This window comes from Mauremys reevesii, linkage group 3, assembly GCF_016161935.1.
Source record: "Mauremys reevesii isolate NIE-2019 linkage group 3, ASM1616193v1, whole genome shotgun sequence".
NCBI classification, from domain to species: Eukaryota; Metazoa; Chordata; order Testudines; family Geoemydidae; genus Mauremys; species Mauremys reevesii.
The window spans coordinates 76,972,316-76,988,586 of NC_052625.1; the positions used below are offsets into that span (position 1 = coordinate 76,972,316).

General features: G+C 38.7%; 1 protein-coding gene across 1 annotated transcript in view; it reads right to left on the reverse strand.

Annotated features, from left to right (window-relative positions):
- RYR2 (ryanodine receptor 2) overlaps window positions 1–16,271 on the reverse strand; it is a 697,632-nt gene that overhangs the window by 415,565 nt on the left and 265,796 nt on the right. Inside the window, exon 10 of the mRNA XM_039529228.1 lies at window positions 13,185–13,281. Within this exon, the coding sequence (XP_039385162.1) occupies window positions 13,185–13,281 (97 nt within the window). The remainder of the gene's footprint in view (window positions 1–13,184; window positions 13,282–16,271) is intronic.

Consider the following 16,271-nt stretch of genomic DNA (forward strand, 5'->3'; position numbering starts at 1 on the left):
GGAATCCAAACAATGATTTAAAGCTTCTGTGTCAGACAATTCTCCAAAACCAGGATTCAGAAAAGTTGTTAACAAATTACTCAAGTTTAAAGAGGAAGAAGATAAGAAGGAATTCCCTAGCCATTACTTGAGTTTATATTTTTTTCAAAAACACTGGTAAGGAAACCATTTAGCCACAGCAGATTTTTGTTAACATCATATTCAAATCATGCTGATTACTTGAATTAGACTGCAGGTTAAAAGGTCATTTTCTGTATGGTGACTGCACAAGAAAAGAATTCATGAAATCATGGCCCTGTTCAAGTCAATGGCAAAACTCTTGTTGACTTCATTGGAACCAAGATTTCACCTATTCTTTTTCTTCTTTATTTCCATCAGTATATATTCACAGTGGATTCTGCGCCTCAAATACTGCTACAGTACAATATGTTTCTGTTACCACACACTGTAGTACTCCCTAGGGATAAAGGCAAAGAAAGTCAGGGAAAATCATACCTATAACCGTGGGGGGAAATGCACATGGCAGGGGAAGGAAATAAATCAGAGGAAAGAGTTGAAATCATTGCAAGTTGCACGCTTCAACAAATTGCATTCAAGAAATGGCCCATTTTGTTGTGAGACGCATAAGTTCCACTGTAAAATTTTGAATATGTGAAATATCTTGGATGCAAAACCAGACCTCTGCCCAAACATTCTGCTAAGGAAAGGGGAATAAGTAGCAGATAGCAAAGTGGCTCTAAAGTAAAACCAGGACCACACAAGGAAATGGGATGAAATATGAATGGAAAAAGTAAAGGGCATTTAAGAGTGTGTTTCCTGGGACTATTTGGCCTTGAAAAGAATTGTAATCTATGGAGTGGAGGGTCAAATATGACCCAACGTTCAGGTTTTGTAAAATCAATATTTTACAAAAAAACTTGCATCTAATAGAAATGTTTCTGGAAATAAATTTAAAAAATTGAATGAAAGAACTTTAAAAGATAGATAGATAGATATTCTACTATTAGGGTTGCCAACCCTCCCGGATTGGCTGGGAGTCTCCCAGAATCAGAATTGATCTCCCGGTGGCTACTGAAACCAATCTGGGAGATTTTAATAGGCCGCTAAAAGTCCATTTGGCATGCTGCCCCCACCCAAGCTCCAATTCCACAGCTCCCATTGGCCAGGAAACGCGGCCAATGGGAGCTGCAAGGCCAACCCTGAGCCTAGGAGTTGGACATGCCGGCTGCTTCTGGGAGCCACCTGAGGTAAGCAACACCCAGTTGGAGCCCACACCTCAAACCCCCTCCTGTACCCCAACCTCCTGCTCCAGCCCTGAGCCCCTTCCTGCCCCCAAACTCCCTCCCAGAGCTCACAGCCCCTCCCACACTCCAAACCCCTCAGCCCCATCCCCCAGCCCAGAGCCCACATCCCCTCCTAGCCCACTGCCCCAGCCCAGTGAAAGTGAGAGTGGGAGGAGAGCGAGCGACGGAGGGAGGGGGGAATGGCGTGAACAGGGGAGGAGCCTCAGGGAAGGGGGTGGGACAAGGGTGTTTGGGTTTGTGCAGTTAGACAGTTGGCAACCCTATCTACTACATCATTATGCTTATGCATGAGAAACTAAACATGAAAACAACTAGAAGTAGGCCTTAAATAAAGAGAAATTACCATAATTAATTTTCATTGTTGTCCAAAGTTAGAGAAATGCAAAAGTATTTCAGCATAAACAAGCAGGAGTTTAAACTAGTGTAAATGGTGAATTCTCTGTAACTTGAAGACTTCAAATCATGATTTGAGGACTTCAGTAACTCAGCCACAGGTTATGGGTCTATTACAAGAGTGGGTGGGTGAGGTTCTGTGACCTGGAATGTGCGGGAGGTCACACTACATGATCATGATAGCCTTTATGGCCAGAAGGGACTATGAGTCTATATCTGATATTAAAATTTGTTCCTATTGTAATAATCAAAGGAATTATCATTAACACAGAGATGAAGAAATGTGCTTTTAAAATGTATGATTTTTAACTGGACATGCTGCCTTCAGCCATGGCAGTTATAAAGGATATTAGAGGAACAAGTTTTACTCCAAAGCAATATTCTTTTCAAGTTTTAAGAGAAAATAACACATCAAAGTGAGTTTGGTAAAGCTCTCTGGTTTTTCTTGGGAATAGACTGTGGTAGCTACTGTGACATCTTGATCCCACTGACTTTTATAAATGAGATCAATTTGTATAACAATTGTTTTAATATTTTGCTTTCTTTCAGTTAATCTCATATCTATGATGTGTTCGTCTTTTGTGGAAACCAGCTAGCCTTCCTTGTTAGATCTTATTATTTAATATATTTGGGGTTTTTTAAACACACAATTATTTGAATAGTAAAATCACTGATGTCTAAGTCCCATTAAGGCTACATCCTGCAAGGTGCTGAGCTACTCTTACAAGATGCGGGGCTCTGTCTGCTCTGACTTCGGGTGCTCAACATCACAATTAATATAATTAGTAATAACTTCTCTTTATTTATTTTTCTTTCTGCTTACCTTTGGATTCATTTCACCATTAGGGAAAAGCCAGCCATGCCTCATTTGTGTGTGAAATTTAAACTTTAAATATATGCCCAAACTGCAAGCCTCCCTGTGCACTACTCAGAAGGGATTCCACTTACCATCACCCTGGATGTGAAAAGCTACCACTCTATTCCTCTGAATCCCTCACTAAATAAATTGGATACACAGCTGTCCTACTCATATTGTCCCTCCCAGAGTCTGCTGTCTCCTACCTGCCTCTTATATTCACTTGCCCCCCACAGTTTATTCCCTTCCGCCGCCCCCTGGTCTCCTACGCAGGACATTCTTCTCTTTTATCTCACATTCTCTGTGTGACAGAATCCCCCCGGGGTGCAGGTTGGGACTGTAGGACGCTGTGTCCCCTTAACTCTCTCCAGCCTGGGCTCTCTCTCACAATGCCTTACTAGTGTCCAGCAGCAAGCCCCTCCAGGCGCTGTGATCACTCAGCACAACAGCATGTGGAGCCCCGCACTCAACTGGATTGCATGAATGCTCCCAGAGCCACTCGAATTACACAGAGAAAGGCACCAGAGCCAAATCCCCCCAGATCCCAGCACTGTACCCCAGGAATATACCAGCTTGCACTGCTCTAGATGGGCAATGTAGATTTATTAATTGGTTCACCACTTCAGCAATGGAAAGTGGACATACATCAAACCTGAGCGGATTTGCCACACACTTCATACAAACTCACTGGTAAAGATAAACATTAAAACAAATGTATTGCCTATAAAAGGTAGATTAAGTGATAGGCAAAAAGTCATAGTTAGTGACCAAAAGAAGTAAAATATAACCCCACAGTCTAAACTCTCAACGCTATTAGACTGGGTAACAACTAGATTAAGCAGCTTTTCTCATCTCACTGGATATCGCAGTCCTTAATATACAGGTTTTTTCCTTAAACCTGGTCCAATCTCCTCTGTTGGAGTCTTGTCTTCTTCTCAGTGTCTTTGTTGCTAAGTCCAAGCACGTCTCAGGGCATTGCTAAGTCTCCCCAAGCAAGGTTGAGCAATTCCCCTGGTGTGGCCTAATGCAGATGAGTCACTGCATCGGAGCTCCCTTGTGGGACAATGGTTGTTGATGGGCTGATTGACACCCCCCGGGGGTGCTGGTTACTTTCCTTGCTGTTGCCTCTGAGGAGCTAATGTCTGGCTGATTCCCCAACTTATAGTATGTTTTAGTGACCACCACACAGCACAATTCTCATAACTTCATATACATTAATGATAAGAACATAATAACGCTCATACTGGGTCAGACCAAAGGTCCATCCAGCCCAGTATCCTGTCTATGGACAGTGGCCAATGCCAGGTGCCCTAGAGGGAGTGAACCTAACAGGTAATGACCAAGTGATCTCTCTCCTGCCATTCGTCTCCACCCTCTGACAAACAGAGGCTAGGGACATCATTCCTTACCCTTCCTGGCTAATAGCCATTAATGGACTTAACCTCCATGAATTTATCTAGTTCTCAATAATATGATATACATATCCGGATAGAGAAATGACTTTCAGCAGGTCATAACCTTTCCCCTGATACATACAAAGCATGCCTTGTAAGGTAAGATCACGATTATGCGGGTTCCAGGATGTTCCCCCAAGGTATAGAATGTCACATCCTGCATCCCTTTCAATCTGCCTCCCACATTCCCTTGATTCCTCATAGTTTCCTAACATATCCCAACTCCCTACTGCCCCCATAGTCTTAATCCCCGCTCCTCCACATTATCTTGTGTCTTGTCTGGCCCTCACATGTCACAGCCTCACTTCAGCCACATTAGAAACAACTGGAGTTGGCAGCCATCTTGTTGACTTCAGTCACATTTCTCTATAATGAAAGATGGCAGCCATTTTGGTTAAGGATAAAACTTCACAGGGGTGAAGGCAGAAATTAGTTTTTGTTTTAAGGAGTCTCATGAACATCTAAGTTTCACATGACTCAAAATGAAATCATGAGAGTTTGCAGTGCTGATGTTCCAAGATTAATCAGTCTTTTAAAAAACACATTAATATAGTCAATTGAATGGTGCTAAATAACTGCAAATTAATAATAATAAATACGGTCCAATAGTCCTGTCACCAGTATCTGAAAGAGCTGGCTGAGGGACTTGCTGATTGATTAATGTTGATTTTAAATAAGTCTTGAAACACAGGGGAAATTCTAGAAGCCTAGAGGAAAGCTAATGCTGTGCCAATATTTAAAAAGGCTAAATAGGATGACCCAAGTAATTATAGGCCTGTCAGCGATCACAGAGAAGATAATGAAGCAGCTGATATGGGACTTGATTAATGAAGAATTAAAGGAGGTTTGTGGAAAATAGATACATCAAACTAACTTGTAATCTCAAACAAAAAAAAGATATCAGGTTTGATTCATAAAGGTAATATTGTTGATGTAATATACTTAGGCTTTTGTAGGGCATTTGACTTGGTACTGCATGACATTTTGATTAGAAACTATAAAAAGATAAAATGAACATGGCACACAGTAAATGGTTAAAGACTGATAGGTCTCAAAATGTAATTGTAAACAGGGAATCTTCTAGTTTCTAGTGGAGTCCCACAAGGATCAATTTTTGGCCATGTGCTATTTAACATTTTTATTCATGACCTAGATGAAAACAAAGTCATCACTGATAAACAGATGACACCCAAATTGGGGGAGTGGTAAATAATGAAGAGAACACGTCACTGATTCAGAGCGATCTGGATCACTTGGTAAATTGGGTTCAAGCAAACAATATGCATTTTAGTATGGCTAAATGTGTGTGTTTGTGTGTACACACACACACACACACACACACACACACACAGGAACAAAGAATGTAGGCTATACTTACAGTATGGATGATTCTACCTTGGCAAGCAATGATTCTGAAAAAGATTTCAGGGTCATAATGGATAATCAACCATGGTGACTAATCAGCATGCTGCTATGGCCAAAAAAGCCACTGCAATCCTTGAATGCATAAACAGGATAATCTCAAGTAGGAGTAGAAAGGTTATTTTACCTCTGTATTTGGCATTGGATAACTGTGTCCATTTCTGGTGCCCACAATTCAAGAAGGGTGTTGATAAACTGGGCAGGGTTGAGAAAATAGCCATGAGGATAATTAAAGAAAAGCTTGCCTTATAGAGACAGACTCAAGGAGCTCAATCTATTTAGCTTAAAGAGAAGGTCATGATTACAGTCTCTCACTACCATCATGTGGCACAAATATTCAATAACAGACCACAGGTGTTGGCTTCCACTGGGCTCTGGGGGTGCTCAAACCCCCACCAGTCCCACCCCCACTCTGCCCCCCCCAGTGCCTCTTGCACACCACTGAACAGGTGTTCCGCAGCATGCAGGAGGCACTGGGGGGGGTAGAAATTGATCAGCGGGGCCTCCAGCGGACAGGAGGCGCTGGGGGGAGGAGGGGAGGAGCTGGTTGCCGATGGGTGCTAAGCACCCAGTAATCTTTTTCCCAGGATGCTCCAGACCTGGAGCACCCCCAGAGTCAGCGCCTCTGTAATGGGCTCCTTCAGTCTAGCAGAGAAAGGTATAACACCATCCAGTGGCTGGAAGTTGAAGCTAAACACATTCAGACTGGAAATAAGCAGGAAGTTTGAGAGTAACCATGGGAACAACTTACCATTGGTCATGGTAGGTTCTCCATCACTGACAATTTTTAAATCCAGATTGGATGTTTTTCTAATATACATGCTCTAGGAATTATTACGGGGAAGTTCTATGGCCTGTGTTACACAGATCAGACTAGATCACACAATGATCCCATCTCACCTTGGAAACTATGAACAATCCCAACATTCACTTTTTCATTTATTTTATAGTGCACGCCACATTTTTGGTTGTTGTCATCAGTTAGCTTCCAAACGAGACCAGAAAATATTTGTGTCTAAATTAACTTATTTTAAAAAAACAGCTTTAACCTCCTTTCCCACCACCCCCAAACAAGCTTTTTGCTTACTATTAGTGCAATTGTAAACTTCATGCCAAATGCACAGCCATGCAATTGGCTGCAGAATCTGTCCCTAGCCACAGAAATGAACACAGAATCTAAGCTTTCATAATAAAAATGTTACAGGCCTGACTCGCCACTCTATAAATGTTTTACACCAGTGTAACTCCTTTGAGTAGGCAATAATATATTTTTGTGAAGAAAACCTTCCAAATGTGAACTGAGTGTAACCAATGCAGTGATGTCTGACTTAGTCTACAGGCAGGCAACTGTGAAAGGTATAAACTCTCTCTCATTCTCCTTAAGTGTTAACTATGATCCTAATGATGGAAATGTAATGTCAGTATTGTTGACTGTTGTACTTCTGATCATTTAAGCAGACAAATTCAGCTAATATGCTTATTCATCACTGCTGAACGCAGTGGTCAATAGAGGGGTGGGAGACTAGGAGTAAGCTAGTTGCTGTCAAGAGTTGCTCAAGTGTGGAACTAGGCATTCAAGTCCTGCCAAAAAAATATAGTCTCTTCCAATCCAGCTTACAAGGAGAATGAAAAAGAAGATGCATTTTCCTATCCCATGCTAAAAACCTCAGTCTCTTACTGTGACGTTTTCCTCAGGAACCCAGAACCATAAGCCACTGTGTTACCTTTCTGCCTCAGCAAGAGAGAATTGTGCTGGAAATTAGACTGTCTCCCCAGTTCCCTGCCACACCAGTCAGTACATCTCACCTGCAAACTCCTTGAGATTCTGACAGTCTATATCTTGCCCTTCAGATAACAAGGAGTGAATCCCAATTCCCAAATTCTTCAGACACACCTCTCCGCAGTGTCTAGTCCTTCTTACTGCGCACTCACAGAAATTATTAAGGTTGCTGCCTCCACACAGACAGATCACACACCAGTCTGTTAGCTGAGGACATATACTTTACTAAACAACAGCACCGAGAAGGCTTATAGTAAAACTAAGAATAAGTTTATTAATAAAGAACAGAGACTTAAGTGATAAAAAAAAAAGAAACAGATTTGTTTACAAACAAAAACAGAACATGCTTTCTAATGACTAAAACTTAAATGTTAACAAGTTGCAATCATTGCCTAAGAAGTTTTCTCACTTACACCAAGTTACCAGCATCACTAGCCCTCTAGGCCGGAGGATCCAACTTTCACAGGCTCAGAAGGTGCTGTGCCCTATGTCCCCAAAGTGATGGATAACTAGAATGTCCTTTTCCTTTCCCTTATATTTTCCAAAGTCTACTATATTTGTCTCTGTCTAAAGAGCCAGGAAGACTTCCTGGGATTGCACTCTGTCCTCTGATGTACTCACTGGTTTCCTCTGCCACTTACTAGGTTGGTGGCTTTGTTAACCTTCTATGTAAATGTACTTTACAAGTGTACATTTACAAATGTACTTTACAAGTACATTACGAGCTGTAATCAAGCTCGTCAGACAGGTAAATCCACTTTCCTTTGTGTACAGCAGACTTGATTTATGCACTGCCTCCAAAACACATTTTAAGAACATATTTCTGGCACATATACATAACTCATTATACACAACCTGCACATATATTACTCTATAATATTCCTAACCAGCCCATCACCAGTTTACAAGATACCTTTTGGATATATATTACAACAACAATGTGTTGGAGGTAGAGAGGGTGTCAGGCCTGATATGAGTTACATTACAGTGGGCCTTCTGTCAGTGGGCATTCGGGGACTCTTAGGGTCACACTTAGCTACCAACACCTCCACTTTAACTTTTAGCAATTTCTACAATTCGGTTACGTGTCATCACTACAAAAATCTGAAATATGAAAATTAGGGGGCAGCATGAAACAATGAATTTAATAATTTGAGGGAAACAAGGACTTTTGAACTGGTTGTATTATTCCTTCTCTTATATAATTCTATAAAAAAAACTTTTTTTTTTTAATTTACCCTGAAGCTGCTGCAAAATTTACAGCCTGCCTCATTGGAGTACTACAAAAATCAACTCTACATACTTTAGGTCTATCTTGCTACAGATTATACACAGCCTTGCTTAATATGCATATAGGTTGGGCGGGGGGGCGAAGAATAGTAAAATACAGCTTTAGGGCACCATCCCACTATGTGCTGTGCCGTCTGACTTCAATCCAACACATGCTTAGATTATGTATGTGTGAAGCCCCATTTAAGTGCTCTTGCTGGATCAGGGTTGGAGTGCTCAGCACCCAGTAGGTCAAGTCACAGTATCTATGAAAAATAATATTGTTGCCTCTACCAGTTGAACTAAGGTATCATCACACACAACTTTTTCCATCTTCCTCTCTCTCTCTCTCACACACACACACACACACACACACTCTTCCACCCCATTCTGCCCTCCAACTAGTTGTTAATTATTAGATGGGTTAGGTATATACAAGTTCAAGATGAACCTGCTTAAAACTGCTTCCTCATTCGGATGTATTAAGGCAGACTAGTCTGTCTCCTATGACTACATTATTAAAGCTATTGAAGCCTATTTTGTAAGCCGTTGCTCCACCTGGCATTTATGGCAAAGATACTGCTCCCAGAAACTCTATCCTACTTTACTGCATTGATTTTTTTTTCTAAATTACTGAATATTGTCAGAACACTTACATGAGCTCTCAGAGTTTCCTCCCTTCTCCACATCTTTACTTTTCAACAACCTACACACATTTTTAAATGGTTTTAAACAATTTTGAATAACGGACATATATCACCACAAACAATTCAGCCAAATTCCAATGATACTACACTGAAGGATTGTAAAGGTTTGAGAGAGAGTGTCACATGTTGCACACAGTGCTTGTATTATTATTGATTTTAGTAATCTTTAGAAACCTACTCAACCTGCCTAGGTGAAAATTCAAATAAATTTAACATGCACTAGAACACAACAGAAAAATAAACTATTTTTAAAAAGCTGTCTAGTACAGAAACCGTCATACTTAAATGATTTATTCATTACAGACATTTGATGCCAGGCAACAAAATCCAATAAAGTTGGTATTTTAGGACTATCTAATCTTTTGCCTATTTGAGTAAAAGGTTTAGGAGAAAAATATCTTTTTATTTGGTAACTGAGCAAATCTGATTCAGAAATCAGTGAGTCAGAATGAATATAGGATCCCGCAATGCAATTTTTATGCTGTCATTTTGCAAGATAGAACTGGTCTTTGAAGACTTCCTGAAACAAAACACATTTCTATCTTTATGCCTAAAGCCTGCCTTCAGACAATTCCAAAAGTTACCAGCACAGATGATGCAGAATAAACATACCTCCAAATATAGCACAACTTTAGTATATACATTGTGTACAAAATGTCCTATATCTAAGGCAGTGATACTCAGACTGAGGCTCATGAATTGCAAGTGGTTCTTTAATGTGTCTCCTGCGACTCTTTAAATCACAGTGTTTTACTATTACATGTTGCAATTATTAACCAGTTTAAGTCATTAACCAAACAGGATGCTTTTACTATGTTGTTAACCAATTGTAGTTGATAAAATAATAATATTAGGTCAGCCATTTTTCTGTGAGAATGAGAGCGAGAGACACAATGAATTCACACAACAGTGGCTCTTTTGGATAATGTTGATTGCTAATTTGGCTCTTGAACCAAAGTCTCAGTATCAGTGATCTAGGGAGATGAAATGCATGAGAAGTAAGGGCAGAGCAATAAATGAATCCTACAAGGCAAATAGTGAATCCTACAAGTTTACCACCCACCAAAATTGTCCAGACCTTTCTGGTGTGTAGCCGTCAGTAGCCAAATGCAACACGTCAGATATAAAGTATGCATACATTTCTAATAACAGAAATCTCCCAGAGATGAGTGCATCCTCCTGTCAGACACAGGGGGTGGGGGTGGGAGTACTAGTCTGCAGTAAGATATAAAAAAGATTGTATGAAGTAGCTAAATTTGTAAATATTTCAAGAGGAGAAAAATTTGAGACATGTTAATGTGTTTCCTAATTTCAGAATGGTGGACTTTGCACCCTTAAGCTTCTTTTAATGTATAGGGTTTTTTATGTTGTAGATTAAGGTTAAGAATAAATGTTATCCCTATTGTAAAGATACATCCCTATTTTCTTCTTTAATCTGTGTTTAATTTAAAGCTCATTAAATCAGTGCTTGATGCTGCAAGCCTGTGTGTGTTATATCACTGCAGTTAAAGGAAGCTTTGCAGGATTTATACAAGAAGGTAGACAGGCAATATACAAGATCCTCCCCCTACCCCTCATTCAATTCACAATAGCACTTCTGGGGGGAAGCATCTGTAGCAACAATAAATGCCACTCCATATGGGTCCATTATATAGTATCTAAATTTAATACACGCAGTCCTCACACTTCAAAAAGTTTCTCCATTTTGAAACCGTTCTAGGGTTCAAGACACATTCCATAAACTTTAAATGAGGAATACCACTGGAAATGGTAATATCTGTCCAAAAAAAAAAAAGTGCTATATATTTTACACAACAAGGGCTATCTAATTTCTTTTAAATATCTTAGAAAACAAAATGGAAGGGAAAAGATCTTTTTAATGAGCAAACCTAATATGGAAAATCAGTGAATCACAAGGAATATGGGGAGAAATATTTTTGAAACACTAAGATAAAAATAATTCTCTAATTATATGCTGTTTCTATTTTCCTATCTCTAAGCAGCTTTTCACATCTGTATAAGTATATATCCTATCCTGGCCTGCTTCTCTCAATAATTAATAGATTGCATTACTAGATTAAAAAAAAAGTGTACATAAACATCTTCACTTTTCCAACTTGCCAACAAAACCCAAAAAATCAGTTATGTGCCCTGCTATAGTGCCTGAAACTAGACTCGCAAGTCAGTATTTAGCCACCTAAATATGAGCTCAGAAACCTAGTTCCAGCAAACCTTTTCTTTTAAAAAAAAATCTTTGACTTTTTATTGTTTTTAAGTCCCAGGAGAGAGAACCCAGAAAAGTAAACATAAAAGGCACAAACCTTAAATCTGCAATGCTTTAAGCAAGAAAGAAGAAAAACATAATCAAGGGATCTCTTGGCATATCTAGCAAAATGGCTGCCCTACAAACCAACTGGTAGGTTACAAACAAAGCAATCTATATTGTCTTGAGATAATTTACTTTGACTGCTTAGAAATCAAACAATTATTAAAATATTTCAGGAGTTATATACAAAGTATCTCCTCCTCCACATATTAGTTTCTATAATCATTCAATTAATACAACTGAAGAAATAATCTGTCCTGATGAATCAGTGAGAAAAATCACATTTTCATACAACTTAAAAACTAACTTCTGGAGTGACAGAGCATACAGTACTATTAATTTATAGTTCAGTAGCATCTACCCGCTCCAGTCATGGACTAGGACCCTTATTGTGCTAGGCACTGTACAAAAACATAACAAAAAGATGGGTTTCTGTTCCAAAGAGTTCACAATTTGAAGGTAATACTTTTGAACATGAAAGGTTCAAAATTTCCAATACTGCAGTACTTAGAAAATATGTTCCTTCTGCCCAATTTTCATTAGTGTTATAAAGAAGGAGGGAGCAGAAAAATATATTTATGTAAAATCTTTTATCGCAAAGGACTTTACAAACAAGATAGACAAAGAAAGCTCTTCATTCTCATTGAAATGCAGCCACTTATGCTATAACATAGCAACTCATCTGATGTTAATGCTACACAACTATTTTTAGGAACTGAAGTTAGAAATAATTTATATGATTTAAAACTATACCAAGGCAATGTTTAGGAAAGAATAAAAGTTATCCAATTGGCATTTGGCCAGAAAATAAATTAATGCCATATTCTTGAGAAAAGTTTAATGGGCTCTTTAATTACCTCAAATGTACAGAATTTTGATTTTACCTCCCATTTCATTCATTCATATGACTGCTGATTTGAGAGACAGCAACTCCCCAATACTGTTCCCTATCACCATGCTGAGGTGGTGGTGAAATGTAATGATTCAGAAGAAAGATTCACATACTGAATCACCATTACAAATTCCTGCTGCATTCTGGATTTCCTTCAGAGTCTCCTATCAAATAAATAAACTATGCCCCCCAGCTTGTAAGATCTTGCTATATCACCTCCTTAGGTAGTGTGTATGCTACAGAATGGGACAAAACTGATGAAGTTTGCATACAGGTCTTTGTGGACATTAAAGAACCAAATCAATCATAAGAAGAGTACATGGTTAGTCCTGCCATTCTGTCCATCACAATAGCTCAGTTTCTAGCACGATGGGCATGGAGGTCTCTTGGCATTTATACTCCCAGATTTAGTTTTAGGCTAAGGACACATGCAAAAAGATGACTCACAAGTCATTAATTTAAAAGTTGCTAAGTGGTTGAACTTGTTTCAGTTTTCTTCCAATTTCAGTTCACTTGCTTGATGTTCCTGGATTAAGTCCACTTCCAATAGAGTTTATTACTTTTGCAACTGTAAAGGAAGTAAGGTTAATGAAACTGAAAAAGGGAACTCCAGAGGAGGCTGTAAATTTCATACCAAGAGTTAATCCCAATGGGATCTCTCCTTAGGATGAGCGATGTCTGTATCAGTCTAACATGCTGAAATATTGTAATATCAGTGAGTGTCAAAATTAATTCAATAAAACTTGTTACTCCTCTATGTGTTTTAGGCTTCAAGACCTACCTTCGCTGTTCTTCTCCATGTTCCCCTGAAGGGACAGTCAGGCATTCATCCATGTGACCATGCAATAGCCTCAGCACATCACCTCCTATCAGATATCCTTGAATGAAAGGAAGAAGAGAGAATCATATATATTTGTCTGAGCTGAACCACGAAAAACACATTCAAACAATGTTAAAGGCTCACTTTCCGGCTGGCCTCAAAAGAGTCTCCAATTGTTCCACATATCCACACCATGGATGCATATACAGATCTGTGACCTGCAAGCACTCACAAGTGTGTGTGGTACACAGCACATGTGAAATTGAAGACAGCAGCTGGAAATAAATCCCTAATGACCGCACTTAAATCTCAGCAAATGAGAACATCAGGAAATTGGAATCTTTTCTTTCAGCCCCATTTTGCTTGTGCATGTGGTACTAAAAACTGACTGAATGTTATGATAGCTCATCCTATTATAGGAAGCACTGTGAGGCTAAGAGACAGAGATTCAGTCCATTTCCAATTCAATTCAGTGAGATTTTATTAGCCTGAAAAGCTATACTAGTGTTGCCAAAATGTAATAAATTCAATGCCTAACCCTGAATTTCTCCTTGCTAGTATGGATTTATATCAGGATCTGCATCTGTACATGATCTGAGGGCTTAATTGCCTTGGGTTTACTATAGTACCAAAAAGGAAAATAAAATTGTCACTGGCATCCTACTGGTATAAAATCTTTGTATCAGATATTTTGTTGTTGGCTAGAAACAGATTTAGGCACATTATGGAGCCAATCCTGCCTTTATCTCCCCAGGTGCAGTACTAGTGCCTGCTCTTTCATGAGAGAGGGAGCAGGATTTGGGTGCATGCGCCTCTGGTGCAGCACAGAGTCCAGCTCTTTGCATGGCCATGCTCCATGATCCCAGAGTAGCCTCCACAGAGCGGTTCTACTGCCACTATGTGACAGGTATGTGAATTCCTCGCCTCCTCTTGCATGGATCTTCCCAATGTCCTGCCAAGATCCTCAGTCTAGGCACTGCGGACTCAATTTGCCCCTTTGCGAACCATTCTTTATGTGTATTTGATGCACTTATATGTTCATAACCCATTTGTTTTTCTCCCAGGTTTTTAATTCAAAGGGCAGCTGAACAGCCAGATGCAGGTGATGGGAGCATTTTCCTTAACAGGAAAAAAAAAAGATTTTTGTTTTATTTTTTAAATGAATGGGGTGGGGAAGGAGAATGTCTCATACTCAAAAACAGTTATTCTACTTTTGTTCAACTATTTGAAAAGACATTTATCTTTGGGTACAGAATTCAGCCTGAAAAGTCTTCATTCAAAAAAGTTATGAACATGTGAAAATGGGATGCTAGAAGGGAAATAGTTATGTAATCTTATAACAAGAAAGGCTGGATAATTTAGCTATATTGCGAAGTAATTACAGTGTACAGAATTTCAAATATAAATGTTAAAAGTAGCACATGTATGCATATTTGAAATCAAAATGTATGCTAAGAAAAAATCCTTTCAACCCTATATGCTCTTGAACAAATTCAGTGCCTTCGTTTAAGCTTCAATATTGGGTTAGCATTTGGCTTTCTTCTCTTATTTTGAAATATCACAAATTTACTTGGGGAGTTTTCAACAATGAATTTTTGATTTGTATGTAAAGGATTTTGATATGATAGCTTATTATGATTCCTTTAGAGTCATTACCAGATACATTTTAACTTTGTAATATGGATCCATATTGGGGTTAATACAGATGTGTGTATTCAGACTTGTGCCCATCTTCAAAAGGCAAAACACTGCCCAAAGCAACTCTTTTTAAACTGCCCCCGTGCAACTTACTGTACAGTCTTGTTTGACTTGTAGTTAAAGACCCACTTCCACTAATCAACTTATGTTTGCTGATTCCTTAACACAGGTTTGTGAAAAATAACGCAACCAGGTTTTACATAGTAACAATTTAATTTAAGTTTTGGCTACAAATGCCGATTTCACATCACGGCCTTATGATCTGTACATTTTTACTTAAATAAAAGCTATTGTTAACTTACTGAAATGTTTCAAAAATCTGACACAAATGTCTTTTTTGTTTCTACAAACTAATATAAAACAAAGGGCTAAAGTTATAACAGTATTTTTTTTTTTAAGAGAATAGAAAATGTTGACCCAGAACAGGTGTTCTCTGGAATTACGTACACCTAGAACCAATAACTTTGTGGTTTGCGTTCAACGATGTCAAAGTATTTTATAGACATTAATTAAATTAATGTCATCCTGCACTCTTGGGATAACAATTATCCATATTTTAATTAGAGATAAAATAAGGCACAGAGACCAAGGTGATTTGTCCAAGGTCATACACAAAATCAGTGCTTTAACTTCAAGATCATTCTTCCTTCACAAAGGACAGACCTAATTACAGTAGTGATTGCAGGCTTTGCTGTAATGAAGTCTTCACTTACACTAATTGTTCCTGACATTATCCAGATGATCACCTATGCAAGGGAAAATGCTGTTCCCAAAAATTAAGTCAGTTAGTTAAAAGCCTTGTATCTATAAAAGAGGCAAAAAGGAAAAATTGTATTGACTTGAGTTTCAATCAAATGCTCTGATACAAAAATGTAAAACTGGCATCATTTTCATATGATCTTCTGTGAGTATGAACACCTCATCTGCTACCACTTTTCAGTCATGCACTGATAATTGCCTAACAATTCACTGTAGCAGACACCATTTTATTCAAGCTCTGAATGTGTAAAATGGCTCTGTTCCCCTCACAGAACAAGGAAAATGAAGAGAATTGGTGTTAATGACAGTATTAAATCAAATCAGAACAAAACCAACAGCAATACCTGCCAGAAAAATCTGTCAGTTACAAAAATTTAAACTGGTGAGTGTTATTTTATTTTTTTTAAAATCAATATGCATCCTGCAGTAGATTGGGAAAGTAAGGATGTTTGTGAGTTTGCTAAAATGCCTGTCAGTACAGTATTTAGAAAAGTAAATCACAAAATTTACTTTCTAAAGAATTACAAATTATTGAGTTTTCTACCATAAAAAAATTATTTTGTAAGAAGGATCCCTCTTTCTCCTCCGCCT